This window comes from Phocoena sinus, chromosome 3, assembly GCF_008692025.1.
Source record: "Phocoena sinus isolate mPhoSin1 chromosome 3, mPhoSin1.pri, whole genome shotgun sequence".
In the NCBI taxonomy this organism is placed as follows: Eukaryota; Metazoa; Chordata; class Mammalia; order Artiodactyla; family Phocoenidae; genus Phocoena; species Phocoena sinus.
The window spans coordinates 16,388,761-16,409,729 of record NC_045765.1 but is presented as its reverse complement, the minus strand read 5'-3'; the positions used below and the strand labels follow the sequence as shown (position 1 = coordinate 16,409,729).

The 20,969-nt window shown below is 49.3% G+C and overlaps 2 protein-coding genes across 9 annotated transcripts in view; one reads left to right on the top strand and one right to left on the bottom strand.

Moving 5' to 3' along the window:
- Nucleotides 1-6,324: 6,324 nt before the first annotated feature.
- JMJD4 (jumonji domain containing 4) lies at nucleotides 6,325-11,657 on the bottom strand. 5 transcript variants are annotated; one of them, XM_032626136.1, is made up of 6 exons: nucleotides 11,145-11,657; nucleotides 10,724-10,889; nucleotides 8,537-8,662; nucleotides 7,920-8,187; nucleotides 7,196-7,342; nucleotides 6,325-6,745 (listed from the first exon to the last, which is right to left on the bottom strand). In XM_032626136.1, the coding sequence occupies exons 1-6, from the start codon at nucleotides 11,407-11,409 to the stop codon at nucleotides 6,443-6,445; spliced, it is 1,275 nt and encodes a 424-aa protein (XP_032482027.1). In that variant the 5' UTR covers nucleotides 11,410-11,657; the 3' UTR covers nucleotides 6,325-6,442. The 5 variants fall into 5 exon arrangements, with proteins under 5 accessions (XP_032482027.1, XP_032482029.1, XP_032482030.1 ...); XM_032626138.1 differs by having other exon boundaries at nucleotides 6,325-6,688; nucleotides 11,145-11,446; XM_032626137.1 differs by having other exon boundaries at nucleotides 6,443-6,745; nucleotides 7,920-8,151; nucleotides 11,145-11,446.
- Nucleotides 11,506-20,969, top strand: part of SNAP47 (synaptosome associated protein 47) — a 64,622-nt gene continuing 55,158 nt past the window's right edge. For 3 of the 4 annotated variants that reach the window (XM_032626145.1, XM_032626144.1, XM_032626142.1), the window contains exon 1: nucleotides 11,651-12,027. The gene's annotated coding sequence lies outside the window, so the exon portion shown is untranslated. Of the gene's footprint in view, nucleotides 12,028-20,969 lie in introns of all 4 variants that reach the window. The other variant, XM_032626143.1, reaches the window with a different exon arrangement.

Here is a 20,969-nt window from a genome sequence, read left to right as displayed (position 1 = left end):
CCTAAAATTGACCTCAGGTGCTGGACTGCTGGGTTGAACACCTGTCCATTTGGGCATCCTGGACTTGGCCTTGGGCACCAGGATACTGACCTGTCTAACCATCAATCTTGGGCATCCCAAACTTAGCCTCTGGATTCAGGTTGCCATGTCAACTAGTAGTTTGTTTTAGACATTCCATACTTGGCCTGGGGCTCTGGGTAACCAAGTCAACCAGCTGTCCAGCCTGGTCCTTCTGAACTTTATGTCAAGTGCCAGGCTGCCAGGTCTACCAGCTGTTTGTTCTGGGTATCCTGGACTTGGCCAGAGTTTCCAGGCTGCTGAATAGACTGGGCTATTCATTCTGAGCCTCCTGGGTGTCCAAGACTTGGCCTTAGACTTCAGAGTGCTGGGTCAGCCAGCTGTCCACCCAGAGGATCCCACCTAGGGTGCTGGGCTGCTGGGTCAATCAGTTGTTTGTACCAGTTTTCCCAGACTTGGTCTTGGGCACTAGGCTGCTGGGTTGGCGAGTTATCCATCCTGAGCTCAGCCCTGGGTGCCAGGTTTCCAAGTGACCAGCAGTCTGACGTGGGCTCCTGAGCATCCAAGACTTGGCCTCAGGCACTGGGCTGCCAGGTCAATCAGCTGTTTGTCTTGGGTGTCTTGGGCATCCTGGACTTGGCCTTGGGCACTGGTCTGCTGGGTTGACTAGCTGTTTATCAGTCCAATTGCAGTCCAATTCTGATGAAGTCCATTTGTTTTATATTTTGTTGCTTGTACCTTTGGTGTCATATTTAAGAAACCATTGCTAAATCAAAGGACATAAAGATTGGCCTCTATGTTTGTTTGTTTGTTTTCTTTCCCCTAAGGGTTTTGGAATTTTAGCTCTTGGATCCATTTTGAGTTAATTTTTGCATATGGTGTGAGATAAGGTTCCAACTCCACTTGTTTGCATGTTGAAAACTGGGATATCCAGTTTTCCCAACGCTATTTGTAGAAAGACTGTTTTTCCTTCCTTGGATGGTCTTAATGCCTTTGTTGAAAAATCCACTGGCATGGGTTTAATTTTTAAGTCTCAATTTCTATTCCATTGATCCTGCAGCTTGACTGAATTCGTTTGCTAGCTCTAACAGTTGTGCGTATGTGTGTGAATTTTTTAGGATTTTCTACATATAAACTTTTGTCATCTGTAAATAATCTTACCTCCTACTTTCCAATTTGGATGCTTTTTGCTTTGCTTGCCTAATTGCTCTGGCCAGAGCCTCCAATGAAATGAATGTTGAATAGACGTGGTAAAGGTGGATGTCTTTGTCTTGTGTTCTGATCTTAGGAAGAAAGCTTTCAGTCTTCCAAAACTGAACGTGATGCTAGTTGTGGGGTTTTATACGTGTCCTCTATCTTGTTGAGGATGTTCCCTTTTATTTCTACTTATTGAGTTCTCTTATTCTGAAAGAGTGTTGGCTTTTGTCAAATGCCTTTTCTTCATCAGTTGAGATGATCGTGTGGATTTTTCCCCCCTTCATTTGACTAATGTGGTATAGTTTGCATTTCATATATCGAGCAGTACTTTAACCCCTGAGATAAATCCCACTTGACCATGATGCATAATCCTTTAATATGCTGCTGGATTCTGTTTGCTAGTATTTATCAAGGATTTTTGCATCTATACTCATGGGGGATATTGGTCTCTAGATTTTTCTTGTGAGATCTTTGTCTAGCTTTTGTATTAGTGTAATGTTGCTCTCACAGAAATCCTAAGTGTTCCCTCCTCTTCTACTTATTGGAAGAGTTTAAGAATTGGTGTTAGTTTTTCTTTAAATGTTTGGTAGGATTCACCTGTTTTGTAATTTGTGTGCTTGTTAGAATTTTCCCATTTCATCTAGAGTATGCAATTTGTAGGTGTATAATTTTTCACAGTTTCTTATAAACCCTTTTATTCCTGTGGGGTTGGTAGTGTTGTCCCAACTTTGTTTCTGACTTTAGTTACTTGAGTCTTCTCTACTTTTTTCTTAATCAATCTAGCTAAAGGTTCATCAATTTTTTCATTTTTTCAGAGGAACAACTTTTAGTTTGTTGATTTTCTCTATTGCTGTGTTGTTCCCTATTCTATTCATCTCGGCTCTAATATTTATTTTTTAGGTTTACTTTGCTCTTTTTCTGGTTCACAAAGGGCATCTTCTAACTAACTCCTGGCAATAGCTAGCCTCAGGATCACCCTCTCCAGGGTGAGCTAAAAACTTACAGACTGGAGTGGCCCAGGCCAGACAGGCGCCGTGCTCCCAACGTGACAGCCCAGGCCACCTCCAGGCTTGTTTCACCACTGAACCTCTTCTGGCTGGGTATGACACCTAACAGTTGGCAGGCTGACCTGGACTCCTGTGGACCTTCTTACTGCCTTAGTTGCCTTGTGCTCTCTGGGAACCAGAAGGCTAGTTAAGTTTAGCTGAGGAGCACTACCAATGGGCACAGTGCCCTGCCTGCTGCCAGATATTGCCCTCTGTACACTTCTCTCATTCCTTCACAGGTACCAGTCATTGTCATCTGTGCCCACAGGCATCCCAGAGCACTCACCCACCCAATGGGTCTGACAACTTCAGTTCTATCTTCATGACTTACAGCACCTGCCTGTTACCCTCCCAGGGGTCCTGGCCCTGCCTCCCACCGTGTTCTCAGGCTAGATTCCATCAAGGCCAACTGAGAGTGATGGACTTACCTACCCCCCTCCCCCAGTAGAGGAGAGACCCCACTTCACATACCTTGCTCTTCACCAGGAGAGGGGCAGCTGAGTCCCACTGATGTTGTCTGGTGCCACTGCAAGTGCCAGACACCAAGGACTTTATGAGACCACAGGAGATGGGGTCAGTGGGAAGGGAAAAGTTCAGAGGAGGTGAGAGGGTGATTGATTTTTTTGTATAAAAGATAAAAAAAAGGTTTACTATAGTTGTAAATAGCAAAAGCTGTACTGGAATATTATATTAAAATCCCATTTCTACTATAGCCTGGGAGTTGTGGTTTTGTTCTTTCATTTCTTGTGTTTAAAAAGAGATAGACACTCTCACTCTTCATTCAATAAGTCTTTAAGGCCATCAGTTTATTGTATGTGGGAGAAGTAGGAAGGGCCAGCTACCCTTCTCTGAAGGACATGCCCAAGTCCATCTTTCACAGAGATGTTTGTTTCAGTATCATTAAACTGGGCAAGGAGCTGAGAAAGCCCCTCAGAACTCAGGGTGCTTGGAGGGAGGTTGAAGGTACTTTCACAGGCATAGCAACAACCACTGAAAACTGGGCATCTTTAAAAGTAACTCTTGCCAGGACCATTTCCCACCCCAGGACAATGGCTGCTTTTCTACACTCTGGCGAGAGCTTTTTGCTTCTCTCGCTGAGGTATCTTTTGACCACCAATTAGGAAACTGTAGGTCAAACTCTGGAATTCTATAGGCCCTAAGTGGGGAAAATGGTTAAAAAAAAAAAAAAAAAAAACAACATGGAAAGGAAAAAGCCAGAGGAAGATTATTTGCAAACAGACTGAGGGCAGGCAGGATTTTTCATCATCCCTCCCCACCAAGGTCAGCACTCTACCTAAATTTGAATACTCCTCTGACTTCAGAATTCCTTTTCCTGCTTATTTCTTATCCAGGGGAAAGATTTGTGATGCAGAGTTTAGGCCTATAGCTGGGTGTCATTCTATAAGCATCCCTGCAATGCCCTGTATAATTGTTTTAACCCAGAAATGCCCTAGATGGCCCCCAGTCCACCATCAGGTACACTGATCAGGTACATCAAGTCACTCCTCTCTGGCTGGGGCCTGATGAATGTACTTTGGTTATGTCAAGGGGATGTCAACCTTTCATGTCGGAAGGGCTAAAAGATGCAGCCTGATAAGCAGGGGAGGAGGTGTACCACCAGGACCAACAATCCATGGGCAGCACAGACACAGCTCTACCAATTAAACACTAGAGTGCTTCCAATCTGGGTGGGAAACACACACTGCCCTGCACTCACCTGAGTGCCCTCCTGGGGCTTCTCCCAGGATTGGAAGCTAAAGGGCTAATGCCAGCCACAGGGAAGGAGCCCCTGGGACCCTATACAGCCTTCAGCCTGCACCCTGTCACCTATTTTCAGTAACATCCCCTAAATATACAGCCTATAAAGGCAAGAGACAGATGAAATACAGGGCAATTCTGAGTTACCCTTTCCTCCGTGATGGCTCTGTCACTCAGACACAGAGCAGGGCTCACCTCTGCCAGGCCCTAAGTGATTTGTGCAAGTGACTGTTGAATGCAAATGGGAGTGCAAGAAGCAGACACAGAATAGAGCAAAATGGAGCAAATGATTGTTGAACTACAGATAGCGATTGCAAAGGAGTTGATTATTGATGGCTTAGTGGAATTTGGATGGTGCAGAATGTGCAAGGAAAGATTGATAAGTTGACAGAAACGTGCAAAAGAGTAGTTGTTTTGCAGTGAGTGCGCAAGCACTGACTGTTAAATGGCACACAGTGGCTGTATACGAGGGGAAGCTGGAATAGTTAAGAGCAGTTGACAACATGGCCCCCGGGAGTATGCAGTGACTTGCAGTGGGTGCAACAAGACTTTGTTGAATAGCACACAGTGGGTGTGTGAGAATAGAAAATTTGATGGGAGCATGGGAGGAGCAATTGTTAAATGCTGCAAGAGTGTGCTGGAGTGAAAGTGAGATGCACATGCATAGATTGGCTGTTGAACTGCACATGGCGAGTGTGTAAACAGTGACTGAATGGCAAAGAGGTGTGCAAAGTGTTAAGTCAAATGGAAATACAGTCATTGGCTTTTGAATTGCACAGTGAGTGAGCAAGGAGACACTGGTCAATATCATAAGAAGTGGGCACCGGATGAAGCAGAGTGACCAGTGAATATGCGGGGAGTGATTACAATGGTGCATTTTATGTGCCAGTGTGGTCAGGTCATGGTGCACAGTTGTTTGGCTAAATGCCAGCGTCTGGATGTTGCTGTGAACTCAACCGACTTTAAGCAGATTACCTTCCATAATGTGGGTGGGCCTCATCGAATCAGTTGAAGATCTTAAGAGCAGAGGACCTAGGTTTCCCGAAGAAGCACTTCTGCCTCTAGACTGCAACACAGAAACCCTGCCTGAGTTTCCAGCCTTCAGACTCAAGACCGCAAGGTCAACTCTTCCCTGGGTCTCCAGCCTATCCTGCAGATTTAACAATCAACAGCCCTTAACACCTCTCTTTCTACACATACTCTATTGGTTCCATTTCTCTGGAGAATCCTGAAACTCTGACTATTGGGTGTAATATAGGTGTGCAAGAAGTGGAAACTGGATAGTACATACAAGTGTAAAGAGTCTGCAATGACAAAAAATTCTGGGCAGGGCAGAATGAGTGCACAAAGAGTCGTTGTTGAATCAAACACTGTTTGCAAAGTGACTTTAGATGGCGGATAGTGGGTGTTCAATGAGTTGAAGTAGTATGGTGCAGAACAGGTGTATGAAGTGTGGAAGAGGCCCAGGTTCCAGCTGGCCTTTTGGGCCCTACCTGGCCTGCAGGGAGACCTTGGGCAAGGCCCTCTCCCTCACTGGGTATGCAGCTGCTAGGGTGGGCTTAGTCTCTGAAGGGGAAAGGTGGTGCTGTAACAAGCAGGAGGGGGATAAACTCACTGGTGCTTTGCCTTGCCCTACTGCCAGCAGGGCCCAAGTGGCACGTCAATGATGTATCTATGACACTTGAGGGGCTTGCATGAAGGACAGCACATGAGGCCTAGAGCCCTGACCAACAGACATCTTTGGCTCAGGATCCTGCTGGGGAGGAGGTGGGCACAGGTGGTTCTAGTGTGGGATAGAGACACAGGCCTTTGGTCTCGGGGCTGCCTTGGGGCCCAGTGTCTCCACCCTACACTGAGGGTCTTGCTCCAGTGGGAGATGTGTGGACTCATGCAGGGATGTGGTGCTACTGCAGAGGGGGCCCTGCCAGACGAGCCAGCTGCCCTGCACTGCTGAGGATGGGAGGCCTGTCAGCTTGGATGCTGGCCTTTGCTGAGGGAAGGCTGGCGGGGTGGGGGAGAAGAAAACCTAGCCACACGCCACCCCCACTCCTGAGTCCCCAGCACATTTCCAGCCTCCTTGCTGTGGGTCCAAATAACCAACACCTCCCCATGCACCCCCCCCTCACCGGATCCAGTTCCCAGTCCTGGCTGGGCCTCACGAGGACAAGGAGCCTGGACCCTCTGGACAGGCATTGGGGCCCCAGGGATGCCAAGAGACAGCCAGGACCTATCAGACCCCAAAGAGCAGGAATTGTGCCTGGGACGCCGAGGTGACAGTTCAACAGGGAGGTGACACATCCCAGGCCACAAAGGAGGACAGAGCTTTATTTCCAGAAGGGACCCTTGCACAGGGTGACTGCCTTCCACACTGGTGCCTCGAGGGTCCCCCAAGGATGTGCTGCACCCGATCCTTGTAGCATACACTAAAGGGATGTGGTGGCGGCCACAGCCTCCTCCAGCTGCTGTAGGAGCTCCTCTGGCCGTGGTGAGAATGCACTGGTGTCCACTCTCTGGAAGTCAGGGTGGGCCACCACGGACTCCAGCACCTCAGCTATGCGGCAAATGTCAAAAGCGGCCTGCTGGGGGCCCAGCCTGGTGCCCTTGCCGCCCTCCACCTTGCCAGGACCCATCCCCTTCGCCAGGAGGAGAAGCCTCCTTTCAGCAACGACCTTGAGGAAGTGATAAAATTCCTCGAAATTAATCCCGGAGCAGGACTTCATGATGACCTGGGCCAGAAAGAACAACCAGTGAGCTGCTGCTCACTCACAGCTCTAGGCAAGTTCTGCTGACCCTGCATCGAGTCTAGGCTACAAAGGGCCCTGAGACACAGTCCAGTCCTCGAGGATGGAGACACCTGGGGGACAGCCAGTGATCAAATGGGTCTGAGTCCTGCAGCCTGGAAGCCCCAGAACCCTCACTCAAATAGGCAGGCCTGGTTGCCACCAGGCCCCCAAGACTACAGATCTGACCTTAGAGACCACACCCTCCCTTAAGACTGCAGGCTGTCCTGGGGCTTTTCCATACCCTCCCCCCACTGACGCCCTGGGCCAGGTGAGCACCCTCTTGCCCTTGACTGTGGTCCTGGTTCAGGTGAGCCCCCTACCAATCCTCCCACTATAGATAGCCCTGGTGAGCCTCATCCTGTGCCCCCCTCCTGCTCAGACCAGTTGTCCCACCTGGCAGTGGTGGTGCCAGTCGGGCATGCTGTCCCTCCACTCAATGATCTCCTGCTGCACGGCACAGAGCTCCTGCTGCAGGAAGTGCCACATGTTGGCCAGGTTACAGCCGTTGACCCAGTTGTGGTTGATGGAGATGGTGTCCTCCTGGAAGGGGTAGGGCACAGGCTGTCCCCGTGAGCCCACAGGGGGCACCGTCCCCTCCCCGTCCTGAGGTCCTCTCAGCTTTCCTCAGCTGGGAGGAGCTGCTTCCATCTCCCAATGGGAGCCAGCAGAGAAGAGGGAGCTGGGATCATTTGAATCCATAATTAGCCCAGAATGGGGCTCCGTAAGGGCTGGGACACCACAGTGTGTGGACCCCTTGCCCACTGTTGCCCAGGAAAGCAACATGGGAGGAAGGGAAAGAGGCTGGGGGCCCTCAGCAGCGCTGCGTGCAGGGAACCAATATAGCCACATGCAGTACCAGCCTTGCCCATGGCCTGCCCCATCCCATACCCAGGCTCTCCCAGAGGGACAGCCTGCCCACTCTATGGGATCAGGGCGGGTGGGCTCGGCCCTCTCTCTGCAGGAACGCATTTAGGAAGGTGCCGAGGGCAAGAAGAGCTGCTGAGCAGGCCAAGGGGCACAGGTGAACAGGGGTAAGAGTCAGCTCAGTGGAGCCCTGTGGCCTGTCTCCCTGACCCATCTGGGCCACAGCACATGGGGTAGGGAATACCCAGCATACCAGGTTGTGGACTTGATGGTGCCACCCACTGGGCACAAACACCATCTCGCCTGCCTCCTGTGTGACCTCCAGTGGTGGGCTACAGTGATCTCGCATGGGGTGTAGGCGGCTATCCAGGAGTGTGGGGGAGGTCACGTCGTAGGGCAGGCTACCGTGGCAATCCCGCAGGGCTTCTTCTTGCCCCGGTGGGAAGAAGATCCACTTTTTCCTCCCGCAGATGTTGACGGACCAGCTGAAGGAGCGGAAAATGTCAGCATGGAACGGCGACCTGTGCGAGACCTTCTGTTGGTGCTGTGTGGCTTGGATGTGGGCTTTGCTTCTTCTGAGTAGACTGACCAGGCTCAGTGGTCCCCAGCTCTCACACCTGGTCTGTGAGCCAGGTGGGAGGGCCAAACCTCCCCCACCCCAAAACATCACACAGGAGGTGCATGAGCTCTTTCCACAGACGAAAGAGGTAAGTGGGCTTAGAAATGCCAGACCTGGCAGCCGACTCCATTACCTGGCTAACAGGAATCTCTGAGAGGCTCTGGGCAAGAGCTGACACACCAGCAGGAAGGTTCAGGAGAGTGACCAGGGATGGGGTGTAGGATGGTGGGTGGGAGCAGACAGGCGGTTACCAGGTGCCGGTGGGCCCCATGTAGATGAAGCGGTAGTCATCCACGTCCAGGGCATCCCAGTACTCGTTGAGCCAGTCAGATGAGAAGTATATGGGCAGGGTGAACACGCCCTCTGCTGAGGAGTCCCTTTAGAAAGCGGCATGAAGCTACAGCAGAAGTGGCTACAAGCCAACCTCCCAGCACCCACGTCCTGAGTGCATGAAATATCATGAGAGCTTTGAAATTATGTGAATGACCCTGACCTGCCTTCTGGAGTCAGCACCAACCACCAGAAGTGGGGCCACCTCAGACCACCCAGCCATAGTCCAGTCACCAGATGACCACAGCCCCAAGTAGCCCTAGCTGATCCCTGCCCAAATGACTGAACCAGAATTGTAAGCAGATGAAATGGCTTTGGGGGTGCTGTGACACAGCCTAGACAACTTGTACAGGCAGTGACCTAGATGTTCCTGGCCACTCCCACACCCATTCCAGGATTTCAGCTTCGGGCTGAGCTGGGGTTTAAATACATCATCTGCATCATGCTGGTTTCCCGAATTTGGGGGCCTCCTCCACTTTTTTAACCACACCAGTGACCTTGATTCTGCCGAGCAGATTCAAAGCCACAGGCCCAGGCATGAGGACAGCCCAGGTACACGGAGGTCCTTTTCAACCCCTCATTTCCCTGGATCCATCCCCACAACCCAACCAATGGGCTCCCAAACAGAGGAGCATTCTAAACCAGCCCAAGGGAGAGTGCAGTTCTACCAGCAACATGGTCACACAACACTCTCAGTCAGAGGCCATGACAGGGGAGAGCCTTAGTAGTACCAAACCACCAGTAGTTCCCCAAAACACCATGCAGGTCCCTCCGCTGCCATGCCTTTGTACAGTGACAGACTCCTGCTTATCGTTCAAAACCCTGCTCAGATATCACCTCCCCTGTGGCTACCCCTGCGTGCCTGATCCAGGCCTTCCTTTGTTCTTTTTATTTGTGGGTTGCCAAGGAAAACGCAAGACACTTCCTCAAGACTGAATTTCAAATAAACAGTGAAAAAGTTTCTAGAATAAGTATGCCCCTTGTAATACCTGGGACATACTTATACCCAAAAAACTACTCGCTGCTTATCTGAAGCACAAATTCACAGTGCACGAGTGTCTGAATCTATGAGTCCATCTGTGCTGTTGGAATATGAGTCCGTGAAGTCTAGGACCAGAGTCTGGTTGCATCATAGTGACTATCTGCCAGGCCAGGTCTCTCTGACAAGTAAGAAGCTGTGTGGCAGACAGTACCAAGGGCAAACTTTGAGCAAACTTCATGTACTCTTGGATTGCTCTTGGGAATCACAAGGGCCTGAATTTTTTTTTTTTTTTTGAGTCTTAGTTCCTGCATCAGCAAAACAAGAATTCCACTGTTCACTCATTCATTAAATGAACACCTGATCTGTGCCAGGGCCCTGTGCTAGATGGTGGGGGTCTGACTAGGACCTCCTCTCTGCTTGTGAAAAGCACACCCCTGGCAGGGGAAATGGCTACAAAACCTAAGGACCACCTCAGAGAGTGGGAAGGCCAGCAGAAGGGGTGGGGCTGCCTTCAAGATAGAGGCGTTTCTCAGAGCACATCCTTTGAGCTCCCCAGGTGGAAGAAGCATATGGTGAGTGGCAACAGATCTCGGAAGGCCTTGTTAAAGAGTTGGCATTGCTTGTTAGTGATGGAGATTTTAAATGGGTGGGGCACAGTCCTGCTTGAAAGCTCACTTGGACTTTAGCAGTGGGGTGCAGGACTTGAGGCGGGGCAGCTAGTCTGGAGACTGGCAACAGCCAAGGTGGATGATAACAGGCCTGACTTGGAGAAGTAGGTCTGGACAGGGGAGGCTGGTCCCAGGGCCATCTGAGAGGACAGGCAAAGGCTGGATGCTGCCAGTTAGATGGAGGTGAAGCTGACAAGCATGGTTCTGGGCAAATGTGACAAAGAAGAGGTGGGTAACCATAGCCCATCTGTGCCTCTGCCAGGCCCACATTCCCCATAGCAACCAAGCCTGTGCAGGCATGGTGAGATGGCCATGATTGGAGAGAATGACACTTCCAACCAGGCCGAGGAAAATGGGTTAAATTCCGAACTGGGGAAAAGATGAGTTCCTCCGTGTGCAGCCAGGGCTCACTCAGAACTGAAAAACAGTGCTGTGGCCAGTGCTCCAGGCTCCTTTACCTGCACAGATGCCAGTCTTTGAGATAGAGACAGCCCCGTGAAGAGGAGTAGTTTCCCTGAATGTACTCTTTCCAGTAGCTGATGTAGTCTCTGAGGGTCATGTGTTCTTTGGGGTTGGAGTTGTATTCCCGGACCCCACAATTTGCAACAGGTACAACCACGTCTCCTGAAAGGAAAGGGTCAGGGACAAGATTCTGAGAGTCCTCCAGCCTGTCAATCCTCCCTGACCCTGTCTGCCCTCCAACTCATTGCTACACGGTCTCCAGGTGAATTCTTCTGGGGAGTGACTCATGCCTTGCCTCCCTCAAGCCCTCTGTGGCTGTCCTCATTTGCGCCCTCCCTCACAGTCCGACCTAAGAGTCTAGTCCTGTGTTTGCACTCCATGCTGTTCTTGCCCGGGTCACTCGCGCTCAGTCCTTACCATAGTTCTGAAGCAGATAATCGAAGTTGGGCTTTCCGCTGGGTGTCACCCAGAGCCTCCTGCTGCCCCAGCCCTCGGTGAAGGCGCTGGAGAAAACACAGGGTAAGTTAGGGAGCAGGTAACCCTTGAAAAAGTCGGCGTAGGAAAAGGAGTCCGGCTTCTCGATGAAGTCCACGCGGTCCAGTTTCGGGCAGACCCTGCGGGGGAGACACCCCTCGAGGCTTCGGAAGTGGCTCTCGGCGAACACGCGCGCCTCCCTGTCCATCCCGGGCCAGGTTCGGCGTCCCTGGCGTGCGGGGTGCGTGGGGTGGGAGTCTGCCGGGGGGATCTGGAGGGCTGCCGGGAACAGGGCGGGGCTCGGGGGGGGGGGGAGTCGGAGGAGCTGCAGGGCACAAGGAGGGCTGCGGGGCGGTCACAGAGGCTGCGCGGAGTCGGAGGAGCTGCTGGGGACGGAGTGCTCCTGGAGGCCCAGAATCCGGCTTCCGGATTCCCACTTCTCTGCTCTTTAAACAGGGAGGTGAAAAAGGAAGTATTTGTTAAACCTGCTTCCGGAGCACACGCTCTGAGCACCCGCGGCTCACAGCCCCGCGCCGGCTAGAGCGAAAGCGGTGAGGTACAGACACTCATAGGCCGCGGTCGTCCCGGAGCACTCGACCGGAACCTAGAGCCCGCGGTCTAAGTTCCTGGCCGAGCCTGAAACACGGCGAGCCAGTTCTTGGGCGCATGCTCGCGGCATTCTACGGCCCTCACCCGGCGCAGGCACAGGAGCGGCCCACAGCACAGTCCTCCCAGCTCCGGGTTCCCCCGTCCCCCGCGGCTTCAGAGATTGTTGAGCGGTGTCGGCCTCCAGTCTTGTCGACTTCGCGCCTCCCCCGCGACTCAGGTAAGGCGTGGCTCCAGTCTGCAGCTGGGCTTGTGCTCTTCCGTCAGGGTCCCTCCTAACGCTACCGCCGAAGTGAGGACTCCTCCTCTTTCCAATGCTCCAAGGACTACGGAAGGTGGTGGGATGTGGGCTGGGCTACCAGAGAGGCACAAGGGCCAAAGGTAGTGTTCTGAGGGATGCTGAGTGTCTAAGGGGATGCTGGGAACCTGGAGGGGATGCTGGGGGACTAGGGCGATGATGGAGGCCTAGGGGGCTGATGAGGACTTGGAAGGAATGCTGCAACTTGCCGGTGATGGTGGGACCTGGTGGGAATGCTGGGAGACTAGGGAGGTTCTGAGGGCCTAGGGCGATGCTGGGGACCCGGAGGAAATGCTGTGGACCCGGAGGAAATGCTGTGGACTAGGAGAGGATGGTGGGACCTGAAGGGCATGGTGGGGACCTGGAGGCATGCTGGGGGACTAGGGCGATGGTGGGGACCCGGAGGGGATGCTGGGGGAATAGGGTGGGTCTGAAGTGAAGGTGTGGGGGCATCAAGGGTGGGGATATGAGGCTGTGCACACCAGCAGACCTGAAATGGGGGACATCAAAGAGGAACTTGGGTGGGGGTGACACATCATGGCCTCAGCATGTTGGAGAAATAGATGTCCTTCCTACCCATATCAATATGGAAAGGAAGAAAGCAGTTTCATTACTGTATGAGCAGATTACATGCATGTAAGGCATCTTCAAGAGAGTATAGAGCTGGGCAGAACGTCACACATTTTATACACAGGGAAGTAGAAGAATGAACTGTTAAGACCTCTCTCATCTCCTTGAGGGAAAAAATAGATGCACCAGTGTAGTCTGCGGCTGATGAGAGACTCCTGCCTCAGTTCTGGAGGTCCGTGTTTACTGCTCTGAGTCAGCAGGTGGTGACTGTGCCGTGTAAAATCTGAACACTGAGTTTGTTTCATTCCTGACGAAAGGAAACACTCGAAGGCCAGGGAAGGGGCAACTTCTTCCCCTTTGTTAAACAGTGAAGATGTAATCTTATTTACCCTTATAGATGGCATAAGTGAGATTCTGGGGATATGAGGGCTCTGAGCTTTGGAGCGGGGCTTGAGGGGGGACTCTTTCCAAGGGTTATGAAGCTTATGCAGAAGGTGAACAGCAAGGACCAGAAGTGGGGAAAGGCAGAGAAGGGGAGGACTAGGAAAAAGTGAGTTAGGGAGAGCCTGAAGTCCAGGTATAGGAGGGGTCTAAAGTGGGAGCTGAGAACATGGGCAAGATGTTGGAGTGGAGAGTTCGTTGCAAGCAGAGCAGTGTGAGGGGTTGTGTGATTCTGTGTGCACTGTGCTCCCTTCCCAGTCTGTCTCATTGTACCTCACATGGTCAAGCTGTGGAATTCTTCATTGGGCCAGTGTTGGGCAGAAAGTTAGAATGCACTGGGAAGTTAAAATGGAGAAAAAGAGTCACCCTTAATTCCATCCAGAGATGAGCAGTTTTTGTTTCTTGATATAGAGTTATCCTTCCAGGCATGCACTCATTCATTCATTTTTTTTCTCTTTGTCCCTCCCTGTACACACACACACACACACACACACACACACACAAAGACACAGTCTCTCTTTCTATTTTATATGTATGTAAGTTTATATATATAAGCTTTTGCTGCTTTTAACTTTTTAAAAAAGATTAACAAATGTCAATTTCTTGCCACATATTGACCAGATGTTCCTTAATTATTTGGTTTTAGTTGTGGTGAGTACAGATCATGGAAGGCAAATAGAAAAAGTGTGGGAAGCAGAATGTTCATAATTGTCTAAAGAACTGGGAAATATGGCTCAAAGCTTGCCTCACAGGGGAAATATGAAATTCAGATAGACATTGCCTGGGAAGAATCCCAGGATTCTAGCTTCTGAAGCTCTGTGGTTGAGACTAAGTTTCATAAGAAAGGGGACGCTTTAGGCCAGCAGGTCCACATGCTCCCCAGGATTGTTGGGGCAACTAAACCAGTAACTCAGGGTAGGAAAGAGGGTCTCCTTTCTTGAGCATTTGCCCTGGGCCAGGCATTTTGTCCTGTATTTGCCCTAGTTCACATGATGGCTCGCTGGTGTTGACAGTATTATCACAACTGTACACATGAGGCCCTGACATAACTAGTGAGAACAGGGGACTGGAACACAGGTCTGTGTCCCTCCAAGGCCACTAGACGGCAGCCCTGGCATCACCTGGGAACTGGTGGGAAATGCACATTCTTGGGCCTCACCCAGACCTGACTCAGAATCTGGGAGCAGGGTACTGCTCTAAGCCTTGTCACATCTCAGTGACACACCCCACAGAGGGCCAGAAAGAAAAATGGCAGGAGTGGAGTTTAAAAGTTAGCATTTTGTAGGAGATGCAGTGGGAATAACATAAAATCCTAGTTGTCTGCTCTGAGAGGTTAGAAAGATAGCGCGTACCATGTGAATAGGCTGTGTTATTGCAATGAAACGAACACCCGCAAACCTCCCCGGTTGAAAGTGAGAGCCTCTGAGGAGCAGGAGGTGAAGGTAATGGAAAAGACTGGCCACTGATGCCTGGAGACACTGCTCCCAGTGTTCTGACTCTAAGCCTTCTTGTGGTCAGGAGTTACTGGAAGGTGCATAAAATGTTGCTTGGTCTGTTACTTTGGAAATTAACTAAAAATAGGATGTTTACTTGATACTGAGTCTACTCCAGGACACAGGTCTGATGGAAGTGCTAAGAGACATCCATTATACTAATTGCAGTGTGTTAATAAGTTCAGTCCCTGTGACCATTCATTTCTTCCCCAGGAGCATCACTGTGTGGATTAGTCTCAAAGACTCTTGAGGTACCTTGCCATGACCTCTTCTCCCTAATTCAGCAGGCATGTTGTGTTTTCACTGGAAGATGTGGGTTCCAGTTTACAGGAGGTGAGGACCAAATAAGGACTCTGTGAACTTAGCATAGAGTGAAGACCTAGTTCAGCAGATAGATGGAAGAGAACTGTCCACAGTGGACCCACTTAATGTTTTCACATCATATGATTTGTGGTTCACTCAACACATATTTAATGGGTTCCTATGGTGCACCAGCATTGTGCACAAGGCACCCTCCTTGTAATGTTTGCCTTCTCCATTGTTTTGCCTGAGTTGGTCAACATGTAAGCACATTCACAGGCTTTTTGGAATTATGGTGAGTACTGTGGTTGGTGAGTGCTGTGGTTGGTGAAGGGGCAAGGATGCCACTGGAGCAGAGACCTGGAGAGTGAGGTAGAGTTGGCTGTTCAGAGTCCCAGGAGCAGCAGGTGGGGAGCCTGAGACAGGAACAGAGCAGAGCAGAGAGGGTACGGGCTGGTCGGTGAGGCTGTAGTTAGTAAAGCCTACATGACTTGGGTGGCGACTTTGGACTTTACTCGACGTACATGGGGAAGGGTTTCAGCAGAAGAATGATGTTTTCTAATTTTGTTTTATGACTGTCATATTGGCTGCTGGCTAGAGAACGGGTAGTGGGAGGCAGAGTGAAACAAGGAGGTCAGGTGGGAAGTTGTCCAGGAGAGTAATGACAGTGTTGCATAGTCGTGTGACTGTGGGGATGGGGGGCGGTGCAGACGGCAGATGTGAGATACAAGTGCCAAAACTTGCTGACAGATTGAGAGGGATGAGGAAGAGGGGATCCAGGAGAACTCACCTGGCAGTGCCTTCACTGAAATGCAGGAGCAGAAGGAGGGGCTTGCCAAATTCCAGATGCCTGTTAGATGGTCATGTGGAGATGCCCAGGCAATACTCAAGTCTCAGAGAGTCTGGGCTGGAGAGGAAAGTTTGGCAGGCCAGGCAACAGCTGGAAGGTGATATTTAATGCTGTGAAACTGTGTTGACTCACTTAGAGAGTATTGATTAAGAGGACCAAGGTTGTGACCTGGTCATTCCAGCATTTAGCAGTCAGGTGGAAGAGGAAGAATCAGCAGAGGAGACTGAAGACAGGCCCCAGGGGGTGGGAGACCAGGGGAGCATGGTATCCAGGCAACCAAGACGTGATGTGTCTCAGGAGATGGGCAGGTGTGTTGGACAGAGGTTAGAACAGATGTGGGCATTGGATTTGGCCATCTGGAGGCCTAGACAGAGAAGTGTCAGTGAGTGGCGGGGACAGGAGCCTGTCTGGAGGGGGAGATTCCTGGCTGGTGGCTGGGGGGCAAGCACAGGGAAGCATTTGGAGTCTCTTGGAGGAGGAGTAAGTGGAGAGGACTGCGGGGATGTGGGGAGGGTGTCTGTTTTAAGATGGTCTTAGAGCATGAGTGTAAACTGATGAGATGATCTAGGACGGGTTGGTAAACTATGGCCCATGGGCCAATTCTGGCTGCCACCTGTTTTATAAGTGAAGTTTTATTGGAACAGTCACACCCCTTTGTTTCTGTATTGTCGCTGGCTGCTTCTACTCTACAATGGCAGAATAGTTAAAGGGAGACCATGTGCTCACAAAGCCTAAAATATTTACTACCTGGCCCTTAGGGGAAAAAAAGTATGCCCTTTCCTAGTGTTGAAGGGATGGAGACCAGACTAGAATCTGGTCTTTGAGGGAGGGTGCGGGGACACTGCTTCCCGCAAACTGTGCACGGAGACCAGAGGAAAGGCAGGACACCCAGGAACAGGTGTGGTATCAGAGTCCTCAGCTGAGGGAGAGGGAGGGTGTGGGTGGGGTCATTCTAATGCACACGGGAATGTTGTTCTCACTTTGGCCCTTCCACTTAATCCTCATTTATTTTGGTCTGTTGGGAAAGCTGCCATGGAAATCTGTGGTAGGAAAAGTTGTGGCCACAGGTTTTTCCTTTTGCTTTTTCCTTGGTATTTGTCAAACCTGAGTACTTTTCTCATATTTCTTGTATTAGTACAATCATGAGAAGTGTTTTCGTTCTTCTCTTAAATTTTCTTTCCTCTAACTTTTCTCTCTTTTTGAATTTTAGAATAATTTAGAGCTGATATTGTCCTTAGGTCTTTTAGTTATTTTCATGGTTAAACAGAGGCCCAGAAGATGAAATAGCTTTTCCACAGTCATAAAGTTTGTGGCAGAGCTGGAGTTGGAAATACAGCATGGTTCCTTGGATGCTGCAATGCCAGACTCAGTAATTCTTTGGGGAATTTGTGCATAATCTCACTCAGTGCTTAGGGAATACCTCTCAGAGTACACACTCAGGAATGACAGCTCGGGTCAGGCAATTGTTAATATAAATTCAATTTTCATGCTAAATCAATGTCTCAAAGTATGGGGAATAGCGGTAAACAAGATATGGCCCCTCCTCGACTCTCTTGGGGGTGGTTTATGGCAGACAGGGGGTGGCCAAGTGGCAGGAGGCTCTTTTCAGCCAGGAGGACCAGAGTCTAGCTGGTTTCAGGGGCTGACCCGAGCTGTGAGCACATTGCAGTGACTGAGGCCAGAGGTACCTTGCCTCTGACATTTGTTTTGGACGTGGAAACACTGAAAACCATGGTTGATGGGGTTAGTAGTCCCTAATGCTGAGAGTAAAAACTTTTCTATTATTCACATCTGAATAACTGCCGAGTGGCCTCATGGCAGGACAGCGCTAGCAGGTTGTGCCAGTGGCTCGCCGGGGACCTCACAGCTCATGGGGAACTGTAGGTGTGTGAGTCATAAAAGCTGAAGGTCTACACATCCTTGCTTCCCTGTCCTGTGAGAATCCCTAGTCCAGCGACACTCTGTAGTCTGTTTTATGTCTGTTTCAGAGTGCTCAGGTGAGTGTCCTTCTTACTAGGGAGAAAGGTCTGATGAAGACACTTTGGCTTTACAGTTCCTTTTGTCCAGAGTGAACCATTGTTAAAGAGGAAATGCACCCTCCCAGCTGCTCTGCCCCACGCAGGGAGCTTCCACACAGTCCCACTGTGTGCAGGGAGCTCACAGATAAAGCCCCTAAAGAAGACACCAGTCTTCTGTACAGGAGGTCAGGAGTTTTAAACACCTGAGATCTTTGTTAGCTTTCCAGCGACATAAGAGCATGGGTTTCCTGGATCCTTTACAGAGCCCTGCTGAGTTGGGAGTATGAGATTGTTTGTTTGTAGTGTTGAGATTCCCCTTGGTCTGGCATTCATCATCATGTTGCCTAAGAAGATGGATTCTTGGGTTTGTGTCTCCTTGGGGAAGTTCCTGACCCCATAAGCCTCAGGCTCCTCTGTGACTCAGAATGGTCATTCCTACTGACGCACAAGAAGGTGGCACCAGACCTGAGAGTGGAAAGTCTCTGCTTCTTCCTGCTCCAGCCCTGCTACATTCTTCAAGTAGGAGGCTTGCCTTCCTTATAGTCTTAATCTGCAGTAGTCTCTTCTACAATGTTCTTTACCACTTACTGTTTTTGCAGTTCGGTGCAAGTACCTGCAGTCTAATTGTTGCTTATCTTTAACTGTATATGTTCTGTCTCCTTAGCCCTGTACCCTCTGGTCCCTGCACTGTATTGTATCTCCTTAAATATGTAGGTCCTGAGGCTACCTTAAATATGTAGGTCCTGAGGCTATTGCTTTTTCAGAATTGACACTCGGAGAAAACACTTGAAGATGCTAATACTCCTGAAAGAGCCAAGCTATCAGTGGACTTTTAGAGCTTCTGCCATGATAGAGTTGTGCTCATTCATTTGTTGAATGAAGTGAGTTGGAGATGATCTCTGTGGTCCCTCCAGCCCTGACATCATTTTGTCATGATGACAACATTCTCATGCTTAATATGGCAGCTTTCTTTTAGGTTTGTCCTAATTTCAGGTATTAGTAATTAGCAGAGCTGGTAGACTGGACTGATTTGTAGTACTGAGTAACAGGGGTTGATTGGCACATACGCATATCTGGGAAGTTTGGGTCAGCCCTTGCTACTGTGATTAAGAGAAGTTCTAGAGTGTACTTGGGAAGTACTTCAATCTGATTAACATAGGAGTTAAATTTATTTCTCTTATAATGGAATCAAGTTGTTTGGCACTTTAATTTTGTGTACACTAGGCACATTCTTCCTTCTTTCTTTCTCCTCCTTTTCACTGTCATGTTTGTTTTTGTGGCCAGGTGCTGTCGATAGCCAACTCTGATCAGGTGGTGAAAACTAATGAGACCAAATAACAGATTCTGGGTATGGTGATGTTTTAGCAGTCGTTAAAGAAATGGAATCAAGAGTAGACTCTTCACATTCCTAATAGATGAGCTGAGTTAGTTCTGTAGATACTTTGTAGTATTCACAATGATTGTAATAACACCTATAGCATATATTAGGTGCCAGGTACTCTTCTAAGCACCTTTCACATTATCAGTTCAGTTAAGCCTTACAGCTGCAGTGTGGGATAGGTACAATTATTATCCCATTGACAGATCAGGAAGTGGAGGCAGCGGGGCTGAGTAGCCAGGGGTCACACACAGATGAGTGGGAATACCTGCCATTGTCCAAAGGTTTGTGCTGTAGTCTTCCAGCTGTGCTGCTACCTAAGGCAGTGATTTCAGATGTTTTTGAAATTGTAATGCCCAGCTGAAATTTAGTTTTGGTATATCTTTCATATGTACATTTATTATTAATTTTTAATAAAATTTTATATTATTACTAAATATTTAGTAAATCCTTCATTGAAGTATTAATGAAGAAAAGTGAACAAATCATAAGAACTGAAAATGCACAAATCCTGAATTATCAGAAAATTAATACACCCAGGGCAAGAAATAGCACATTACCAGCATACAGAGTCAAGGCCTCCTTTCTCCCCAGTTATAACCACCATTCTGACTCCTGTTTCTGAACTTTTCCTGTACTTATTTTTAAAATGAATTAAAGTTTGGGGAAAGTTTTAATTCCCATAAGTCAAATAAAAACATCCTAGGGTGTTATGAATCGATAGAGTCGATTTGTAAAGTTTGCTTCCTAAATATTTAGCTTAATAGAGATTCTCATATGAAGAACCCATACCCAAAGTAGAATGATCTTTGTGTTGCACCTCACTGTTGGGGATTGTGAAGGGTCTGAGACTTTATTGCGGGTTGAAGAGTGAGCCTGCCATAGTTTTGTAGATGTGGCAGAAAAGAGGAGGCCCTCTGGCAGAAAGGGCCTGTTATACATGGCACAGCAGGAATCATGTGTGCATCTGTTCCCCTTGCCCCCTACATTCTGAGGGCACAGGTGGATGCTGCATATACCATGGGTTTGTGTCACAGCTTATGAGGGGGCTGCTAGCAAATCTGCCCAACACTTGCCTCCAAGGGGACACTGACCTATTATCCTGGTCAGGAAACAGATCTTCTTTCAACCAGGAGGGAGACACTGTCCACAGTTACAAGGAAGATAGCCTGGGACAGTTTTTGGTACATAAAATTTTATGTCAGTTTTTGACATAAAATGAGGAGAAGCACCGTGAAGAATTGCCTCCATAATGTCCATACCTTGTATGTGCAGTATTTAATTAAGCAGTAGGATGAGACTAGCCTGAGCATTGACCTCAGCTATGCTGAGAGTCACAGATGGACAGATACCATAAACCGCGAGTGTCTGTTCCATTTATTCAGTCACGAAGTGTTTCCTGAGTTAGGATTATGAATAAAATATGGTCATTGCCCTTTGAGAGCGTGCAGTCAAATAACAAGTGGTCATCCTACCATTTAACAGGTACAGTAAGTGTGCATAAGTGCCATACAGCCCCACAAGGGAGAGAGAGGGTGGGAGAGGCCGAGGGCTGGATGGGGCCTCTCTTACTCTGGAAAGAAGATTGCAGTGGCAGTGCGGGGCGGGTATTTTGGAGTACCAAAGGCAGGAGACCAATTAGACTGCCACTGTAGTCCACTTAAGACTTCCTCACATTCCGTATCATGCCTACAACCCTATGAGCTTTGGGGTTTTGTTTACATTAACATATTTCATATTTGATGATACATTGCCTAATCTCAAATCACTTTGTTTCTTCATAATTAGGAATCTCAATTCAATTCAGGTTCTTC